Source organism: Oncorhynchus masou, chromosome 32, assembly GCF_036934945.1.
Source record: "Oncorhynchus masou masou isolate Uvic2021 chromosome 32, UVic_Omas_1.1, whole genome shotgun sequence".
In the NCBI taxonomy this organism is placed as follows: domain Eukaryota; kingdom Metazoa; phylum Chordata; class Actinopteri; order Salmoniformes; family Salmonidae; genus Oncorhynchus; species Oncorhynchus masou.
Window position 1 is genome coordinate 86,981,242 of NC_088243.1, and position 22,500 is coordinate 87,003,741.

At 47.9% G+C, this 22,500-nt stretch overlaps 1 protein-coding gene across 3 annotated transcripts in view; it reads right to left on the reverse strand.

Moving 5' to 3' along the window:
- Positions 1 to 22,500, reverse strand: part of LOC135526772 (probable E3 ubiquitin-protein ligase MID2) — a 284,108-nt gene that overhangs the window by 72,532 nt on the left and 189,076 nt on the right. For all 3 annotated transcript variants that reach the window (XM_064955430.1, XM_064955429.1, XM_064955428.1), the window contains one exon: positions 20,758 to 20,853. In XM_064955430.1, the coding sequence (XP_064811502.1) occupies positions 20,758 to 20,853 (96 nt within the window). The remainder of the gene's footprint in view (positions 1 to 20,757; positions 20,854 to 22,500) is intronic.

The following is a 22,500-nucleotide window of genomic DNA, read 5'->3' on the forward strand; positions in this document are numbered from 1 at the left end:
TAACACCGACATGATTCCCTCTGACCTCTAGGTGAGGACTTTCCCTAACACCGACATGATTCCCTCTGACCTCTTGGTGAGGACTTTCCCTAACCCTAACCCCAACATGATTAACTCTGACCTCTAGGTGAGGACTTTCTCTAACCCCGACATGATTCCCTCTGACCTCTAGGTGAGGACTGTCCCTAACTCTAACCCCAACATGATTAACTCTGACCTCTAGGTGAGGACTTTCCCTAACACCGACATGATTCCCTCTGACCTCTAGGTGAGGACTTTCCCTAACCCCGACATGATTCCCTCTGACCTCGAGGTGAGGACTTTCCCTAACCCCGTCATGATTCTCTATGACCTCTACTGGAGGACTTTCCCTCCCCCCGACATGACTCCCTCTGACCTCTAGGTGAGGACTTTCCCTAACCCTGACATGATTCCCTCTGACCTCTACTGGAGGACTTTCCCTAACACCGACATGATTCCCTCTGACCTCTAGGTGAGGACTTTCCCTAACACCGACATGATTCCCTCTGACCTCTAGGTGAGGACTTTCCCTAACACCGACATGATTCCCTCTGACCTCTTGGTGAGGACTTTCCCTAACCCTAACCCCAACATGATTAACTCTGACCTCTAGGTGAGGACTTTCTCTAACCCCGACATGATTCCCTCTGACCTCTAGGTGAGGACTTTCCCTAACCCCGACATGATTCCCTCTGACCTCTAGGTGAGGACTTTCCCTAACCCCGACATGATTCCCTCTGACCTCGAGGTGAGGACTTTCCCTAACCCCGTCATGATTCTCTATGACCTCTACTGGAGGACTTTCCCTAAACCCGACATGACTCCCTCTGACCTCTAGGTGAGGACTTTCCCTAACCCTGACATGATTCCCTCTGACCTCTACTGGAGGACTTTCCCTAACCCCGACATGATTCCCTCTGACCTCTAGGTGAGGAATTTCCCTAACCCCGACATGATTCCCTCTGACCTCTAGGTGAGGACTTTCCCTAACCCTAACCTCAACATGATTAACTCTGACCTCTAGGTGAGGACTTCCCCTACCCCTAACCCTGACATGATTCACTCTGACCTCTAGTGGAGGACATTCCCCTCCCAGACATGATTCACTCTGACACCTGACACACACGCTCCTTGAGCCACCTGCCCGGCCGCTTGGTCTCTACCACTAAATCCTAGGCTGGATTAATGTTTTATCGTTCACTGGAAAGATGTATTCTGACACATAATGGCAACCGAGGGAGCCCGGCCCCCTTGGCTAAAATGCACTAGCAATTTTCTGAAATGCACTGGGTAGGGTTCTTATAAGGAAGAGATGGAGAGAGATGGCGTGGACATTAAAAAGACAGTTCTAGAGTTATTGTACAGCAATGAGGTGGAAGAACATGTCTAGCTACCGATGCTGGTAATGAATGAAGGATACTCATATATCTCAAATAGTTACTAGCTGGGTCTGATCTCATATAGCTACTAGCTTGGTCTGATCTCATATAGTTAATAGCTTGGTCTGATCTCATATAGTTCCTAGCTGGGTCTGATCTCATATAGCTACTAGCTGGGTCTGATCTCATATAGTTAATAGCTGGGTCTGATCTCATATAGTTCCTAGCTGGGTCTGATCTCATATAGCTACTAGCTGGGTCTGATCTCATATAGTTAATAGCTGGGTCTGATCTCATATAGTTCCTAGCTGGGTCTGATCTCATATAGCTACTAGCTGGGTCTGATCTCATATAGCTACTAGCTGGGTCTGATCTCATATAGCTACTAGCTGGGTCTGATCTCATATAGTTACTACCTGGGTCTGATCTCATATAGTTAATAGCTGGGTCTGATCTCATATAGTTACTAGCTGGGTCTGATCTCACATAGCTAGTAGCTGGGTCGGATCGCATATAGTTACTACCTGGGTCTGATCGCATATAGTTAATAGCTGGGTCTGATCTCATATAGTTACTAGCTGGGTCTGATCTCATATAGTTACTAGCTGGGTCTGATCTCATATAGTTACTAGCTGGGTCTGATCTCACATAGCTAGTAGCTGGGTCGGATCGCATATAGCTACTAGCTGGGTCTGATCTCATACAGCTACTAGCTGGGTCTGATCTCATATAGTTAATAGCTGGGTCTGATCTCATATAGTTAATAGCTGGGTCTGATCTCACATAGTTACTAGCTGGGTCTGATCTCATATAGATACTAGCTTGGTCTGATCTCACATAGTTACTAGCTGGGTCTGATCTCATATAGCTATTAGCTTGGTCTGATCTCACATAGTTACTAGCTGGGGAGTATCATGTTTTATTAATGATCTCAATTCCCTCATTAAACCACAACAGCAGTAGCACCACGTCTCACTGAAAACACTGATATCTACTCACACACAGGGAGACATAGTTTTGGCAAGTTAGTACATCTACTTTGTGCATGACACAAGTAATTTTTTCAAAAAATTGATTACAGACAGATTATTTCACTTATAATTCACTGTATCACAATCCCAGTGGGTCAGAAGCTTACATACACTAAGTTGACTGTGCCTTTAAACAGCTTGGAAAATGGCTTTAGAAGTTTCAGATAGGCTAATTGACATCATTTGAGTCAATTGGAGGTGTACCTGTGCATGTATTTCAAGGCCTACCTTCAAACTCAGTGCCACTTTGCTTGACATCATGGGAAAAGCAAAAGAAATCAGCCAAGACCTCAGAAAAAAATTGCAGACCTCCAAAAGTCTGCCTCATCCTTGGGAGCAACTTCCAAATGCCTGAAGGTACCACGTTCATCTGTACAAACAATAGTACCCAAGTATAAACACCATGGGAACACGCAGCCGTCATACCGCTCAGGAAGGAGACGCGTTCTGTCTCTTAGAGATGAACGTACTTTGCTGCGAAAGGTGCAAATCAATCCCAGAACAACAGCAAAGGACCTTGTGAAGATGCTAGAGGAAACAGGTACAAAATTATCTATATTCAAAGAAAAATTAGTCCTGCATAGACATAACCTGAAAGGCCGATCAGCAAGGAAGAAGCCACTGCTCCAAAACAGCCATAAAAAAGCAGGACAATGGTTTGCAACTGCACATGGGGACAAATATCGTACTTTTTGGAGAAATGTCCTCTGGTCTGATGAAACAAAAATAGAACTGTTTGGCTATAATGACCATCGTTATGTTTGGAGGATAGAGGGGGAGGCTTGAAAGCCAAAGAACACCATCCCAACCGTGAAGCACGGGGGTGGCAGCATCACATTGTGGGGGTGCTTTGCTGCAGGAGGGACTGGTGCACTTCACAAAATAGATGGCATCCTGAGGATGGAAAATTCTGTGGATATATTGAAGCAACATCTCAAGACATCAGTCAGGAAGTTAAAGCTTGGTCGCAAATGGGTCTTCCAAATGGACAATGGCCCCAAGCAAAATGGCTTAAGGACAACAAAGTCAAGGTATTGGAGTGGTCATCACAAAGCCCTGACCTCAATCCCATAGAAAATGTGTGGGCAGAAATGATAAAGCGTGTGCAAGCAAGGAGGCCTACAAACCTGAATCAGTTACACCAGCTCTGTCAGGAATGGGCCAAAATTCACCCAATTTATTGTGGGAAGCTTGTGGAAGGCTACCCGGAAACATTTGACCCAAGTTAAACAATTTAAAGGCAATGCTACCAAATACTAATTGAGTGTATGTAAACTTCTGACCCACTGGGAATGTGATGAAATAAATAAAAGCTGAACTAAATAATTCTCTCTACTATTATTCTGACATTTCAAATTCTTAAAATAAAGTGGTGATCCTAACTGACCTAAGACAGGGACATTTTACTAAGATTAAATGTCAGGAATTGTGAAAAACTGAGTTTAAATGTATTTGGATAAAGTGTATGTAAACTACCGACTTCAGCAGATTAAAAGGAGGAAGAGAGCAGAAAACAGCAAGGAGCCCCAGATAACAGTGAGGGCCTGGGTTCTTTTAAAGGCCCACTCTGTAATATTTAAACCGTTCTTGATCATTTAAATGAATGATGTATACCCATTGATTCATAGCAAGAAAATAAGTTTCCGTTTTGTTTAATTGGGCCTTTAAAGTGAACAGAACGGTGCAGAGAGGAGCGAAGAACTGGCTGTTGTTTGTCACAGCAGTGATTAGTGCTGGTCTCTCCTCCAGCCTGACAGATTAAACAGGATTCATGGTGAGAGGCTGTTGTTTGTCACAGCAGTGATTAGTGCTGGTCTCTCCTCCAGCCTGACAGATTAAACAGGATTCATGGCGAGAGGCTGTTGTTTGTCACAGCATTGATTAGTGCTGGTCTCTCCTCCAGCCTGACAGATTAAACAGGATTCATGGTGAGAGGCTGTTGTTTGTCACAGCATTGATTAGTGCTGGTCTCTCCTCCAGCCTGACAGATTAAACAGGATTCATGGTGAGAGGCTGTTGTTTGTCACAGCATTGATTAGTGCTGGTCTCTCCTCCAGCCTGACAGATTAAACAGGATTCATGGTGAGAGGCTGTTGTTTGTCACAGCATTGATTAGTGCTGGTCTCTCCTCAAGCCTGACAGATTAAACAGGATTCATGGTGAGAGGCTGTTGTTTGTCACAGCAGTGATTAGTGCTGGTCTCTCCTCCAGCCTGATAGATTAAATAGTAGTCAAAAGAAGGAAGTGCCTAAGCACAAGGGACCTCCCTGTCCTGTCCTGCACTCTCCAGTAAAAAGACCATTGAGGTCTGTTAAAATATGGATGGCTTTGGCACATGTTTCAACTAAGTGCTACAACACTCTGCCTACTGTACACATCACCAAGCCGATTATACTGTCAACACAACCGAACACACAGGCAAAACCAACACATATTCAAACTGTTGTCAAAGAAACAACAGAGAAACATAAATACCTCGGGAGAAAAACAATGATCAGTTTATCAATGAGGGTATCTGTCAAACTCTAAAAGGAGAGATATAGCTGAAGGCAGCGTTGCTATGGCATCACTATAGAACCCCACCGGCAGAATCACAGTCCTCGTTTTGATCATATCATCTTGGAGAGAGAGATAACTGTATGCCACGCAGCAACAACAGAAAAATTCAGGTCACACCAGAACAGTATAGAGCCCCATGCAGCCAGTCAGCCCTCTGTTGTTGTGATGCATTATTAGTGAGTTGTGTTTCTCCCTCCTTTCTCCCTGAAGTGTAACAGAACAGAGACAAAGAACTCTTCCATCTCCTCCTAGCAGGGAGGCTTCTGGGAAGAAACGAGCACGCACACACACACGCACACAGTAGGTTTGACTTCCATTAGCATAGTACGTTAGCATTACCCCACATAAGGTATACTATGCTTCTCCTCAGAATAACCAAAGCCTTTCACACAAACCTCACAACAGAGAATAGCCAACAACTAGCATCCATAAGTAAATCCATTTAAAAAATGTTTTAAATAAGCTTTTAACAGTTTGTTTTAACACGGGGCAAGTTCCCTTGATGGCCAAGTCAGTCGCATAGCTTAATCATTTATTATGAATACAAGAGGAACAGATTGTTGCTGAGCGGATTCCGTATGCAGGCAGAGGAGGGAGACACCAGTTAGGAGACAGAGAGGAAAAGGGACGAGAGGAGGACAACACCAGTTAGGAGAAAGAGAGGAGGACAACACCAGTTAGGAGACAGAGAGGAGGACAACACCAGTTAGGAGACAGAGAGGAGGACAACACCAGTTAGGAGACAGAGAGGTGGACAACACCAGTTAGGAGACAGAGAGGAGGACAACACCAGTTAGGAGACAGAGAGGAAAAGGGACGAGAGGAGGACAACACCAGTTAGGAGACAGAGAGGAGGACAACACCAGTTAGGAGACAGAGAGGAGGACAACACCAGTTAGGAGACAGAGAGGTGGACAACACCAGTTAGGAGACAGAGAGGAGGACAACACCAGTTAGGAGACAGAGAGGAAAAGGGACGAGAGGAGGACAACACCAGTTAGGAGACAGAGAGGAGGACAACACCAGTTAGGAGACAGAGAGGAGGACAACACTAGTTAGGAGACAGAGAAGAAAAGGGACGAGAGGAGGACAACACCAGTTAGGAGACAGAGAGGAGGACAACACCAGTTAGGAGACAGAGAGGAAAAGGAACGAGAGGAGGACAACACCAGTTAGGAGACAGAGAGGAAAAGGAATGAGAGGAGGACAACACCAGTTAGGAGACAGAGAGGTGGACAACACCAGTTAGGAGACAGAGAGGAGGACAACACCAGTTAGGAGACAGAGAGGAGGACAACACCAGTTAGGAGACAGAGAGGAAAAGGAATGAGAGGAGGACAACACCAGTTAGGAGACAGAGAGGAGGACAACACCAGTTAGGAGACAGAGAGGAGGACAACACCAGTTAGGAGACAGAGAGGAAAAGGGATGAGAGGAGGACAACACCAGTTAGGAGACAGAGAGGAGGACAACACCAGTTAGGAGACAGAGAGGAGGACAACACCAGTTAGGAGACAGAGAGGAAAAGGAACGAGAGGAGGACAACACCAGTTAGGAGACAGAGAGGAGGACAACACCAGTTAGGAGACAGAGAGGAGGACAACACCAGTTAGGAGACAGAGAGGAGGACAACACTAGTTAGGAGACAGAGAAGAAAAGGGACGAGAGGAGGACAACACCAGTTAGGAGACAGAGAGGAGGACAACACCAGTTAGTAGACAGAGAGGAAAAGGAACGAGAGGAGGACAACACCAGTTAGGAGACAGAGAGGAAAAGGAATGAGAGGAGGACAACACCAGTTAGGAGACAGAGAGGTGGACAACACCAGTTAGGAGACAGAGAGGAGGACAACACCAGTTAGGAGACAGAGAGGAGGACAACACCAGTTAGGAGACAGAGAGGAAAAGGAATGAGAGGAGGACAACACCAGTTAGGAGACAGAGAGGAGGACAACACCAGTTAGGAGACAGAGAGGAGGACAACACCAGTTAGGAGACAGAGAGGAAAAGGGATGAGAGGAGGACAACACCAGTTAGGAGACAGAGAGGAGGACAACACCAGTTAGGAGACAGAGAGGAGGACAACACCAGTTAGGAGACAGAGAGGAAAAGGAACGAGAGGAGGACAACACCAGTTAGGAGACAGAGAGGAGGACAACACCAGTTAGGAGACATAGAGGAGGACAACACCAGTTAGGAGACAGAGAGGAGGACAACACCAGTTAGGAGACAGAGAGGAGGACAACACCAGTTAGGAGACAGAGAGGAGGACAACACCAGTTAGGAGACAGAGAGGAGGACAACACCAGTTAGGAGACAGAGAGTAGGACAACACCAGTTAGGAGACAGAGAGGAGGACAACACCAGTTAGGAGACAGAGAGGAGGACAACACCAGTTAGGAGACAGAGAAGAAAAGGGACGAGAGGAGGACAACACCAGTTAGGAGACAGAGAGGAGGACAACACCAGTTAGGAGACAGAGAGGAAAAGGAACGAGAGGAGGACAACACCAGTTAGGAGACAGAGAGGAAAAGGAATGAGAGGAGGACAACACCAGTTAGGAGACAGAGAGGTGGACAACACCAGTTAGGAGACAGAGAGGAGGACAACACCAGTTAGGAGACAGAGAGGAGGACAACACCAGTTAGGAGACAGAGAGGAAAAGGAATGAGAGGAGGACAACACCAGTTAGGAGACAGAGAGGAGGACAACACCAGTTAGGAGACAGAGAGGAGGACAACACCAGTTAGGAGACAGAGAGGAAAAGGGATGAGAGGAGGACAACACCAGTTAGGAGACAGAGAGGAGGACAACACCAGTTAGGAGACAGAGAGGAGGACAACACCAGTTAGGAGACAGAGAGGAAAAGGAACGAGAGGAGGACAACACCAGTTAGGAGACAGAGAGGAGGACAACACCAGTTAGGAGACAGAGATGAGGACAACACCAGTTAGGAGACAGAGAGGAGGACAACACTAGTTAGGAGACAGAGAAGAAAAGGGACGAGAGGAGGACAACACCAGTTAGGAGACAGAGAGGAGGACAACACCAGTTAGTAGACAGAGAGGAAAAGGAACGAGAGGAGGACAACACCAGTTAGGAGACAGAGAGGAAAAGGAATGAGAGGAGGACAACACCAGTTAGGAGACAGAGAGGTGGACAACACCAGTTAGGAGACAGAGAGGAGGACAACACCAGTTAGGAGACAGAGAGGAGGACAACACCAGTTAGGAGACAGAGAGGAAAAGGAATGAGAGGAGGACAACACCAGTTAGGAGACAGAGAGGAGGACAACACCAGTTAGGAGACAGAGAGGAGGACAACACCAGTTAGGAGACAGAGAGGAAAAGGGATGAGAGGAGGACAACACCAGTTAGGAGACAGAGAGGAGGACAACACCAGTTAGGAGACAGAGAGGAGGACAACACCAGTTAGGAGACAGAGAGGAAAAGGAACGAGAGGAGGACAACACCAGTTAGGAGACAGAGAGGAGGACAACACCAGTTAGGAGACATAGAGGAGGACAACACCAGTTAGGAGACAGAGAGGAGGACAACACCAGTTAGGAGACAGAGAGGAGGACAACACCAGTTAGGAGACAGAGAGGAGGACAACACCAGTTAGGAGACAGAGAGGAGGACAACACCAGTTAGGAGACAGAGAGTAGGACAACACCAGTTAGGAGACAGAGAGGAGGACAACACCAGTTAGGAGACAGAGAGGAAAAGGGAAGAGAGGAGGACAACACCAGTTAGGAGACAGAGAGGAGGACAACACCAGTTAGGAGACAGAGAGGAAAAGGGATGAGAGGAGGACAACACCAGTTAGGAGACAGAGAGGAGGACAACACCAGTTAGGAGACAGAGAGGAAAAGGGATGAGAGGAGGACAACACCCGTTAGGAGACAGAGAGGAAAAGGAATGAGAGGAGGACAACACCAGTTAGGAGACAGAGAGGAGGACAACACCAGTTAGGAGACAGAGAGGAGGACAACACCAGTTAGGAGACAGAGAGGAAAAGGGATGAGAGGAGGACAACACCAGTTAGGAGACAGAGAGGAGGACAACACCAGTTAGGAGACAGAGAGGAGGACAACACCAGTTAGGAGACAGAGAGGTGGACAACACCAGTTAGGAGACAGAGAGGAGGACAACACCAGTTAGGAGACAGAGAGGAAAAGGGACGAGAGGAGGACAACACCAGTTAGGAGACAGAGAGGAGGACAACACCAGTTAGGAGACAGAGAGGAAAAGGGACGAGAGGAGGACAACACCAGTTAGGAGAAAGAGAGGAGGACAACACCAGTTAGGAGACAGAGAGGAGGACAACACCAGTTAGGAGACAGAGAGGAGGACAACACCAGTTAGGAGACAGAGAGGTGGACAACACCAGTTAGGAGACAGAGAGGAGGACAACACCAGTTAGGAGACAGAGAGGAAAAGGGACGAGAGGAGGACAACACCAGTTAGGAGACAGAGAGGAGGACAACACCAGTTAGGAGACAGAGAGGAGGACAACACCAGTTAGGAGACAGAGAGGTGGACAACACCAGTTAGGAGACAGAGAGGAGGACAACACCAGTTAGGAGACAGAGAGGAAAAGGGACGAGAGGAGGACAACACCAGTTAGGAGACAGAGAGGAGGACAACACCAGTTAGGAGACAGAGAGGAGGACAACACTAGTTAGGAGACAGAGAAGAAAAGGGACGAGAGGAGGACAACACCAGTTAGGAGACAGAGAGGAGGACAACACCAGTTAGGAGACAGAGAGGAAAAGGAACGAGAGGAGGACAACACCAGTTAGGAGACAGAGAGGAAAAGGAATGAGAGGAGGACAACACCAGTTAGGAGACAGAGAGGTGGACAACACCAGTTAGGAGACAGAGAGGAGGACAACACCAGTTAGGAGACAGAGAGGAGGACAACACCAGTTAGGAGACAGAGAGGAAAAGGAATGAGAGGAGGACAACACCAGTTAGGAGACAGAGAGGAGGACAACACCAGTTAGGAGACAGAGAGGAGGACAACACCAGTTAGGAGACAGAGAGGAAAAGGGATGAGAGGAGGACAACACCAGTTAGGAGACAGAGAGGAGGACAACACCAGTTAGGAGACAGAGAGGAGGACAACACCAGTTAGGAGACAGAGAGGAAAAGGAACGAGAGGAGGACAACACCAGTTAGGAGACAGAGAGGAGGACAACACCAGTTAGGAGACAGAGAGGAGGACAACACCAGTTAGGAGACAGAGAGGAGGACAACACTAGTTAGGAGACAGAGAAGAAAAGGGACGAGAGGAGGACAACACCAGTTAGGAGACAGAGAGGAGGACAACACCAGTTAGTAGACAGAGAGGAAAAGGAACGAGAGGAGGACAACACCAGTTAGGAGACAGAGAGGAAAAGGAATGAGAGGAGGACAACACCAGTTAGGAGACAGAGAGGTGGACAACACCAGTTAGGAGACAGAGAGGAGGACAACACCAGTTAGGAGACAGAGAGGAGGACAACACCAGTTAGGAGACAGAGAGGAAAAGGAATGAGAGGAGGACAACACCAGTTAGGAGACAGAGAGGAGGACAACACCAGTTAGGAGACAGAGAGGAGGACAACACCAGTTAGGAGACAGAGAGGAAAAGGGATGAGAGGAGGACAACACCAGTTAGGAGACAGAGAGGAGGACAACACCAGTTAGGAGACAGAGAGGAGGACAACACCAGTTAGGAGACAGAGAGGAAAAGGAACGAGAGGAGGACAACACCAGTTAGGAGACAGAGAGGAGGACAACACCAGTTAGGAGACATAGAGGAGGACAACACCAGTTAGGAGACAGAGAGGAGGACAACACCAGTTAGGAGACAGAGAGGAGGACAACACCAGTTAGGAGACAGAGAGGAGGACAACACCAGTTAGGAGACAGAGAGGAGGACAACACCAGTTAGGAGACAGAGAGTAGGACAACACCAGTTAGGAGACAGAGAGGAGGACAACACCAGTTAGGAGACAGAGAGGAAAAGGGAAGAGAGGAGGACAACACCAGTTAGGAGACAGAGAGGAGGACAACACCAGTTAGGAGACAGAGAGGAAAAGGGATGAGAGGAGGACAACACCAATTAGGAGACAGAGAGGAGGACAACACCAGTTAGGAGACAGAGAGGAAAAGGGATGAGAGGAGGACAACACCCGTTAGGAGACAGAGAGGAAAAGGAATGAGAGGAGGACAACACCAGTTAGGAGACAGAGAGGAGGACAACACCAGTTAGGAGACAGAGAGGAGGACAACACCAGTTAGGAGACAGAGAGGAAAAGGGATGAGAGGAGGACAACACCAGTTAGGAGACAGAGAGGAAAAGGGATGAGAGGAGGACAACACCAGTTAGGAGACAGAGAGGAGGACAACACCAGTTAGGAGACAAAGAGGAGGACAACACCAGTTAGGAGACAGGGAGGAGGACAACACCAGTTAGGAGGCAGAGAGGAGGACAACACCAGTTAGGAGACAGAGGGGAGGACAACACCAGTTAGGAGACAGGGGGGAGGACAACACCAGTTAGGAGACAGAGAGGTGGACAACACCAGTTAGGAGACAGAGAGGAAAAGGGACGAGAGGAGGACAACACCAGTTAGGAGACAGAGAGGAGGACAACACCAGTTAGGAGACAGAGAGGAAAAGGGACGAGAGGAGGACAACACCAGTTAGGAGACAGAGAGGAGGACAACACCAGTTAGGAGACAGAGGGGAGGACAACACCAGTTAGGAGACAGAGGGGAAAAGGGATGAGAGGAGGACAACACCAGTTAGGAGACAGAGAGGAAAAGTGAAGAGAGGAGGACAACACCAGTTAGGAGACAGAGAGGAGGACAACACCAGTTAGGAGACAGAGAGGAGGACAACACCAGTTAGGAGACAGAGAGGAAAAGGAACGAGAGAAGGACAACACCAGTTACAAGACAGAGAGGAGGACAACACCAGTTAGGAGACAGAGAGGAGGACAACACCAGTTAGGAGACAGAGAGGAGGACAACACCAGTTTGGAGACAGAGAGGAAAAGGGACGAGAGGAGGACAACACCAGTTAGGAGACAGAGAGGAAAAGGAATGAGAGGAGGACAACACCAGTTAGGAGACAGAGAGGAGGACAACACCAGTTAGGAGACAGAGAGGAGGACAACACCAGTTAGGAGACAGAGAGGAGGACAACACCAGTTAGGAGACAGAGAGGAGGAAAACACCAGTTAGGAGACAGAGAGGAGGACAACACCAGTTAGGAGACAGAGAGGAGGACAACACCAGTTAGGAGACAGAGAGGAGGAAAACACCAGTTAGGAGACAGAGAGGAGGACAACACCAGTTAGGAGACAGAGAGGAGGACAACACCAGTTAGGAGACAGAGAGGTGGACAACACCAGTTAGGAGACAGAGAGGAGGACAACACCAGTTAGGAGACAGAGAAGAAAAGGGACGAGAGGAGGACAACACCAGTTAGGAGACAGAGAGGAGGACAACACCAGTTAGGAGACAGAGAGGAGGACAACACCAGTTAGGAGACAGAGAGGTGGACAACGCCAGTTAGGAGACAGAGAGGAGGAAAACACCAGTTAGGAGACAGAGAGGAGGACAACACCAGTTAGGAGACAGAGAGGAAAAGGAATGAGAGGAGGACAACACCAGTTAGGAGACAGAGAGGAGGACAACACCAGTTAGGAGACAGAGAGGAGGACAACACCAGTTAGGAGACAGAGAGGAGGACAACACCAGTTAGGAGACAGAGAGGAGGACAACACCAGTTTGGAGACAGAGAGGAAAAGGGAAGAGAGGAGGACAACACCAGTTAGGAGACAGAGAGGAGGACAACACCAGTTAGGAGACAGAGAGGAAAAGGGATGAGAGGAGGACAACACCAGTTAGGAGACAGAGAGGAGGACAACACCAGTTAGGAGACAGAGAGGAAAAGGGATGAGAGGAGGACAACACCCGTTAGGAGACAGAGAGGAAAAGGAATGAGAGGAGGACAACACCAGTTAGGAGACAGAGAGGAGGACAACACCAGTTAGGAGACAGAGAGGAGGACAACACCAGTTAGGAGACAGAGAGGAAAAGGGATGAGAGGAGGACAACACCAGTTAGGAGACAGAGAGGAGGACAACACCAGTTAGGAGACAGAGAGGAAAAGGGATGAGAGGAGGACAACACCAGTTAGGAGACAGAGAGGAGGACAACACCAGTTAGGAGACAAAGAGGAGGACAACACCAGTTAGGAGACAGGGAGGAGGACAACACCAGTTAGGAGACAGAGAGGAGGACAACACCAGTTAGGAGACAGAGAGGAGGACAACACCAGTTAGGAGACAGAGAGGTGGACAACACCAGTTAGGAGACAGAGAGGAGGACAACACCAGTTAGGAGACAGAGAAGAAAAGGGACGAGAGGAGGACAACACCAGTTAGGAGACAGAGAGGAGGACAACACCAGTTAGGAGACAGAGAGGAGGACAACACCAGTTAGGAGACAGAGAGGTGGACAACGCCAGTTAGGAGACAGAGAGGAGGAAAACACCAGTTAGGAGACAGAGAGGAGGACAACACCAGTTAGGAGACAGAGAGGAAAAGGAATGAGAGGAGGACAACACCAGTTAGGAGACAGAGAGGAGGACAACACCAGTTAGGAGACAGAGAGGAGGACAACACCAGTTAGGAGACAGAGAGGAGGACAACACCAGTTAGGAGACAGAGAGGAGGACAACACCAGTTTGGAGACAGAGAGGAAAAGGGAAGAGAGGAGGACAACACCAGTTAGGAGACAGAGAGGAGGACAACACCAGTTAGGAGACAGAGAGGAAAAGGGATGAGAGGAGGACAACACCAGTTAGGAGACAGAGAGGAGGACAACACCAGTTAGGAGACAGAGAGGAAAAGGGATGAGAGGAGGACAACACCCGTTAGGAGACAGAGAGGAAAAGGAATGAGAGGAGGACAACACCAGTTAGGAGACAGAGAGGAGGACAACACCAGTTAGGAGACAGAGAGGAGGACAACACCAGTTAGGAGACAGAGAGGAAAAGGGATGAGAGGAGGACAACACCAGTTAGGAGACAGAGAGGAGGACAACACCAGTTAGGAGACAGAGAGGAAAAGGGATGAGAGGAGGACAACACCAGTTAGGAGACAGAGAGGAGGACAACACCAGTTAGGAGACAAAGAGGAGGACAACACCAGTTAGGAGACAGGGAGGAGGACAACACCAGTTAGGAGGCAGAGAGGAGGACAACACCAGTTAGGAGACAGAGGGGAGGACAACACCAGTTAGGAGACAGGGGGGAGGACAACACCAGTTAGGAGACAGAGAGGTGGACAACACCAGTTAGGAGACAGAGAGGAAAAGGGACGAGAGGAGGACAACACCAGTTAGGAGACAGAGAGGAGGACAACACCAGTTAGGAGACAGAGAGGAAAAGGGACGAGAGGAGGACAACACCAGTTAGGAGACAGAGAGGAGGACAACACCAGTTAGGAGACAGAGGGGAGGACAACACCAGTTAGGAGACAGAGGGGAAAAGGGATGAGAGGAGGACAACACCAGTTAGGAGACAGAGAGGAAAAGTGAAGAGAGGAGGACAACACCAGTTAGGAGACAGAGAGGAGGACAACACCAGTTAGGAGACAGAGAGGAGGACAACACCAGTTAGGAGACAGAGAGGAAAAGGAACGAGAGAAGGACAACACCAGTTACAAGACAGAGAGGAGGACAACACCAGTTAGGAGACAGAGAGGAGGACAACACCAGTTAGGAGACAGAGAGGAGGACAACACCAGTTTGGAGACAGAGAGGAAAAGGGACGAGAGGAGGACAACACCAGTTAGGAGACAGAGAGGAAAAGGAATGAGAGGAGGACAACACCAGTTAGGAGACAGAGAGGAGGACAACACCAGTTAGGAGACAGAGAGGAGGACAACACCAGTTAGGAGACAGAGAGGAGGACAACACCAGTTAGGAGACAGAGAGGAGGAAAACACCAGTTAGGAGACAGAGAGGAGGACAACACCAGTTAGGAGACAGAGAGGAGGACAACACCAGTTAGGAGACAGAGAGGAGGAAAACACCAGTTAGGAGACAGAGAGGAGGACAACACCAGTTAGGAGACAGAGAGGAGGACAACACCAGTTAGGAGACAGAGAGGTGGACAACACCAGTTAGGAGACAGAGAGGAGGACAACACCAGTTAGGAGACAGAGAAGAAAAGGGACGAGAGGAGGACAACACCAGTTAGGAGACAGAGAGGAGGACAACACCAGTTAGGAGACAGAGAGGAGGACAACACCAGTTAGGAGACAGAGAGGTGGACAACACCAGTTAGGAGACAGAGAGGAGGAAAACACCAGTTAGGAGACAGAGAGGAGGACAACACCAGTTAGGAGACAGAGAGGAAAAGGAATGAGAGGAGGACAACACCAGTTAGGAGACAGAGAGGAGGACAACACCAGTTAGGAGACAGAGAGGAGGACAACACCAGTTAGGAGACAGAGAGGAGGACAACACCAGTTAGGAGACAGAGAGGAGGACAACACCAGTTTGGAGACAGAGAGGAAAAGGGAAGAGAGGAGGACAACACCAGTTAGGAGACAGATAGGAGGACAACACCAGTTAGGAGACAGAGAGGAAAAGGGATGAGAGGAGGACAACACCAGTTAGGAGACAGAGAGGAGGACAACACCAGTTAGGAGACAGAGAGGAAAAGGGATGAGAGGAGGACAACACCCGTTAGGAGACAGAGAGGAAAAGGAATGAGAGGAGGACAACACCAGTTAGGAGACAGAGAGGAGGACAACACCAGTTAGGAGACAGAGAGGAGGACAACACCAGTTAGGAGACAGAGAGGAAAAGGGATGAGAGGAGGACAACACCAGTTAGGAGACAGAGAGGAGGACAACACCAGTTAGGAGACAGAGAGGAAAAGGGATGAGAGGAGGACAACACCAGTTAGGAGACAGAGAGGAGGACAACACCAGTTAGGAGACAAAGAGGAGGACAACACCAGTTAGGAGACAGGGAGGAGGACAACACCAGTTAGGAGGCAGAGAGGAGGACAACACCAGTTAGGAGACAGAGGGGAGGACAACACCAGTTAGGAGACAGGGGGAGGACAACACCAGTTAGGAGACAGAGAGGTGGACAACACCAGTTAGGAGACAGAGAGGAAAAGGGACGAGAGGAGGACAACACCAGTTAGGAGACAGAGAGGAGGACAACACCAGTTAGGAGACAGAGAGGAAAAGGGACGAGAGGAGGACAACACCAGTTAGGAGACAGAGAGGAGGACAACACCAGTTAGGAGACAGAGGGGAGGACAACACCAGTTAGGAGACAGAGGGGAAAAGGGATGAGAGGAGGACAACACCAGTTAGGAGACAGAGAGGAAAAGGGAAGAGAGGAGGACAACACCAGTTAGGAGACAGAGAGGAGGACAACACCAGTTAGGAGACAGAGAGGAGGACAACACCAGTTAGGAGACAGAGAGGAAAAGGAACGAGAGAAGGACAACACCAGTTACAAGACAGAGAGGAGGACAACACCAGTTAGGAGACAGAGAGGAGGACAACACCAGTTAGGAGACAGAGAGGAGGACAACACCAGTTTGGAGACAGAGAGGAAAAGGGACGAGAGGAGGACAACACCAGTTAGGAGACAGAGAGGAAAAGGAATGAGAGGAGGACAACACCAGTTAGGAGACAGAGAGGAGGACAACACCAGTTAGGAGACAGAGAGGAGGACAACACCAGTTAGGAGACAGAGAGGAGGACAACACCAGTTAGGAGACAGAGAGGAGGAAAACACCAGTTAGGAGACAGAGAGGAGGACAACACCAGTTAGGAGACAGAGAGGAGGACAACACCAGTTAGGAGACAGAGAGGAGGAAAACACCAGTTAGGAGACAGAGAGGAGGACAACACCAGTTAGGAGACAGAGAGGAGGACAACACCAGTTAGGAGACAGAGAGGTGGACAACACCAGTTAGGAGACAGAGAGGAGGACAACACCAGTTAGGAGACAGAGAAGAAAAGGGACGAGAGGAGGACAACACCAGTTAGGAGACAGAGAGGAGGACAACACCAGTTAGGAGACAGAGAGGAGGACAACACCAGTTAGGAGACAGAGAGGTGGACAACACCAGTTAGGAGACAGAGAGGAGGAAAACACCAGTTAGGAGACAGAGAGGAGGACAACACCAGTTAGGAGACAGAGAGGAAAAGGAATGAGAGGAGGACAACACCAGTTAGGAGACAGAGAGGAGGAAAACACCAGTTAGGAGACAGAGAGGAGGACAACACCAGTTAGGAGACAGAGAGGAGGACAACACCAGTTAGGAGACAGAGAGGAGGACAACACCAGTTTGGAGACAGAGAGGAAAAGGGACGAGAGGAGGACAACACCAGTTAGGAGACAGAGAGGAGGACAACACCAGTTAGGAGACAGAGAGGAGGACAACACCAGTTAGGAGACAGAGAGGAGGACAACACCAGTTAGGAGACAGAGAGGAGGACAACACCAGTTTGGAGACAGAGAGGAAAAGGGACGAGAGGAGGAAGACAAACACTTATTGGAACACTTTCCTCTCCTCAGGAGTTGATGAATAACACAGAGATCACTTCATCTGATGGTCTGAATGAATAGTTAGTTACACTGTGGTTCTCCGGGCCCAGACTAACAGGAAATTGAAACTGCGTCCCAAATGGGACCCTATTCACTATTCTGTGCACTATTGGACCCAGGTCAGCGCACTAAATAGGGAATAGGGTGCCATTGGGACTCACATAGAGTTTACTGTTTAATAAAGGGGCGGCAGGGTAGCCTAGTGGTTAGAACATTGGAATAGTAACCGAAAGGTTGCAAGTTCAAATCCCGAGCTGACAAGATACAAAATCTGTCATTCTGCCCCTGAACAGGCAGTTAACCCACTGTTCCTAGGCCGTCATTGAAAATAAGAATTTGTTTTTTAACTGACTTGCCTAGTTAAATAAAGGTAAAAATAAAAGGATGAATAGTGTTGAGAGGGATGGAGAGAATTAAACCAGCATTCCATCTGTTGGCCATTACTGTCACATAGGGCTGAGACAGTGTCTCCTGACCCCTCCTGTCTCAGCCTCCAGTATTTATGCTGCAGTAGTTTATGTGTCAGGGGGCTGGGGTCAGTTTGTTATATCTGGAGTACTTCTCCTGTCCAATTCGGTGTCCTGTGTGAATCTAAGTGTGCGTTCTCTAATTCTCTCCTTCTCTCTCTCGGAGGACCTGAGCCCTAGGACCATGCCCCAGGACTACCTGACATGATGACTCCTTGCTGTCCCCAGTCCACCTGGCCGTGCTGCTGCTCCACTTTCAACTGTTCTGCCTTATTATTATTCGACCATGCTGGTCATTTATGAACATTTGAACATCTTGGCCATGTTCTGTTATAATCTCTACCCGGCACAGCCAGAAGAGGACTGGCCACCCCACATAGCCTGGTTCCTCTCTAGGTTTCTTCCTAGGTTTTGGCCTTTCTAGGGAGTTTTTCCTAACCACCGTGATTCTACACCTGCATTGCTTGCTGTTTGTGGTTTTAGGCTGGGTTTCTGTACAGCACTTTGAGATATCAGCTGATGTACGAAGGGCTGTATAAATAAATTTGATTTGATTTGATTTGAGGGATGGAGAGCATTAAACCAGCGTTCCATCTGTCGGCCATTACTGTCACACAGGGCTGAGGGATGGAGAGCATTAAACCAGGGTTCCATCAGTCAGCCATTACTGTCACACAGGGCTGAGGGATGGAGAGCATTAAACCAGGGTTCCATCTGTCGGCCATTACTGTCACACAGGGCTGAGGGATGGAGAGCATTAAACCAGCGTTCCATCTGTTGGCCATTACTGTCACATAGGGCTGAGGGATGGAGAGCATTAAACCAGGGTTCCATCAGTCAGCCATTACTGTCACACAGGGCTGAGGGATGGAGAGCATTAAACCAGGGTTCCATCAGTCAGCCATTACTGTCACACAGGGCTGAGGGATGGAGAGCATTAAACCAGGGTTCCATCAGTCAGCCATTACTGTCACACAGGGCTGAGGGATGGAGAGCATTAAACCAGGGTTCCATCAGTCAGCCATTACTGTCACACAGGGCTGAGGGATGGAGAGCATTAAACCAGGGTTCCATCAGTCAGCCATTATTGTCACACAGGGCTGAGGGATGGAGAGCATTAAACCAGGGTTCCATCAGTCAGCCATTACTGTCACACAGGGCTGAGGGATGGAGAGCATTAAACCAGGGTTCCATCAGTCAGCCATTACTGTCACACAGGGCTGAGGGATGGAGAGCATTAAACCAGCGTTCCATCTGTCGGCCATTACTGTCACACAGGGCTGAGGGATGGAGAGCATTAAACCAGGGTTCCACCTGTCGGCCATTACTGTCACACAGGGCTGAGGGATGGCAGGGGGTGATGCTATGGGGATCTGCCCCAAATGGCACCCTATTCCATATATAGTACACTACTTTAGGCCTTTTTCAAAAGTAGCGAACTATATTTATTTATTTATTTTATACCTTTATTTAACTAGGTCCAGGTAGGGGCGAGGAGAGGGACGGAAGCTATATTGTTACACTGGCAATACTATAGTGCCTATAAGACCATCCAATAGTCAAAGGTATATGAAATACAAATGGTATAGAGAAATAGTCCTATAAATACTATATTAACTACAACCTAAAACATATTACCTGGGAATATTGAAGTCTCAGATTAAAAGGAACCACCAACTTTCATTTGTTCTCATGTTCTGAGCAAGGAACTTAAACGTTAGCTTTCTTACATGGCACATATTGCACTTTTACGTTCTTTTCCAACACTTTGTTTTTGCATTATTTAAACCAAATTGAACATGTTTCATTATTTATTTGAGGCTAAATTTATTTTTACCTATGTATTATATTAAGTTAAAATAAGTGTTCATTCATTATTGTTGTAATTGTCATTATTACAAATACTTTTTTTTAAATTGTCAGATTAATTGGTATCTGCTTTTTTTTTGGGTCATCCAATAATCGGCATCGGTATCGGTGTTGAAAAATCATAATCGGTCAACCTCAAGTTTGAACATCTTGTCCATGTTCTGTTATAATCTCTACCCGGCACAGCCAGCAGAGGACTGGCCACCCCTCATAGCCTGGTTCCTCTCAAGGTTTCTTCTGAGGTTCCGGCCTTTCTAGGGAGTTTTTCCTAGCCACCGTGCTTCTACACCTGCATTGCTTGCTGTTTGGGGTTTTAGACTAGGTTTCTGTACAGCACTTTGAGATATCAGCTGATGTAAGAAGAGCTTTATAAATACATTTGATTGATTGAGTTTTAAAAGCATAATACTGTCTTGATAATAAGTATTTGAAGTGACTTTCGATGGCATTTGCATTAATTTCAGAGTGGGTAGATAAAGGACAATAGAGCCCTGAGTACCAGGCCATTAGGACCTGATGGAGGGACAATAGAGTCCTGAGTACCAGGCCATTAGGACCTGATGGAGGGACAATAGAGCCCTGAGTACCAGGCCATTAGGACCTGATGGAGGGACAATAGAGTCCTAAGTACTAGACCATTAGCTAGCAAGTTGGGTACTACCAAAGCATGTCCATAGTGCATAAAAGGAGATTACCATGACTCAGCATTCACGTTGGAATTTGAGACTGAGGTCATGACTGCTGGTGTAGTTTGTAATAGGGTCACAACAACAGCCCTAGACTCACCTCAACCTGTTGACAGATCTGGATGAGTTTAGCCATCTGGTTCTCCAGCTCACTGTTTCTCTTCACCAGGTTGGTGAGGTTGTTCTCCAGGGTTTGCTGTTGGGACAGGCAGAGGAACAGGCCAGTGAGATATTAGAGGGAGGGAACCTAAAAGAAATTGCTAAGTGCACCTTTAATTTGGCTTTGCTCTAAGGGGGGAAAACAGACCAAGAGAACCGTTGACCGTGTTCAGTGGATGGCCATCCTATTGCCTTTGACCACAGAACAATCGGCCGTCATTTTCAATACATTTCTTGACAATTCTTCATGTTGAATCCGCACTGTATGTCGACACCCAGCAGGTGATCAACTACACACAGTTGACGGTCATGTCGATCATGTGTGAATGGCAATGGATTTCAAACAGGATGAAGCTACTCTACTAACATCGTGTGGCTCAGTTGGTCGAGCATGACGCTTGCAAAGCCCTAACATTGTGTTGTCCCGTGTGGCTCAGTTGGTCGAGCATGACGCTTGCAGAGCCCTAACATTGTGTTGTCCCGTGTGGCTCAGTTGGTTGAGCATGACGCTTGCAAAGCCCTAACATTGTGTTGTCCCGTGTGGCTCAGTTGGTCGAGCATGACGCTTGCAAAGCCCTGACATTGTGTTGTCCCGTGTGGCTCAGTTGGTCGAGCATGACGCTTGCAGAGCCCTAACATTGTGTTGTCCCGTGTGGCTCAGTTGGTCGAGCATGACGCTTGCAGAGCCCTAACATTGTGTTGTCCCGTGTGGCTCAGTTGGTCGAGCATGACGCTTGCAGAGCCCTAACATTGTGTTGTCCCGTGTGGCTCAGTTGGTCGAGCATGACGCTTGCAGAGCCCTAACATTGTGTTGTCCCGTGTGGCTCAGTTGGTCGAGCATGACGCTTGCAGAGCCCTAACATTGTGTTGTCCCGTGTGGCTCAGTTGGTCGAGCATGACGCTTGCAAAGCCCTGACATTGTGTTGTCCCGTGTGGCTCAGTTGTTCGAGCATGACGCTTGCAAAGCCAGGGTTGTGGATTTGATACCACGGGGAACCCATATGGAAAAATGTATGAACTCACTAGTGTAAGTCACTCTGGATAAGAGCGTCTGCTATCTGACAAGAATTTTTTAAAAATGTAAATGTACATACATACAAATGTATGTTATTACAATTATTGTGGGCAGTGAAAATACAATTAAAAACATATTATTTCAATGTAAATTACCATGGTGATCACTACCATCTGAACTACAGATTACAGTTCCACAATAAACCATCTGAACTACAGATTATAGTTCCACAATAAACGACTGCTATTTACACTGTAAAATAGCATCATCCGTCCATACCAAAGCCAATATTCAGTTCTGAGCGACAAAAGATAACACAAGATAACCTTGAAGCAGATAGAGAAAGAATATCAGAATAGTTCTCTGTAGAAATATTCAGAATACTATACAGGTACATTCACAACATTCAATGGTGATGAGTGAGGTTGAGATCCACGACTCAAAAGATGTGTGTTGATGAATCATGCATCTAATAATTGTTTGTTGATGGTTAGTTAGAGGGTTAAGATCCCAGACAGTTAGTGAGTTAGTCAGAGGGTTAAGATCCCAGACAGTTAGTGGGTTAGTTAGAGGGTTAAGATCCCAGACAGTTAGTGAGTTAGTCAGAGGGTTTAGATCCCAGACAGTTAGTGAGTTAGTCAGAGGGTTAAGATCCCAGACAGTTAGTGA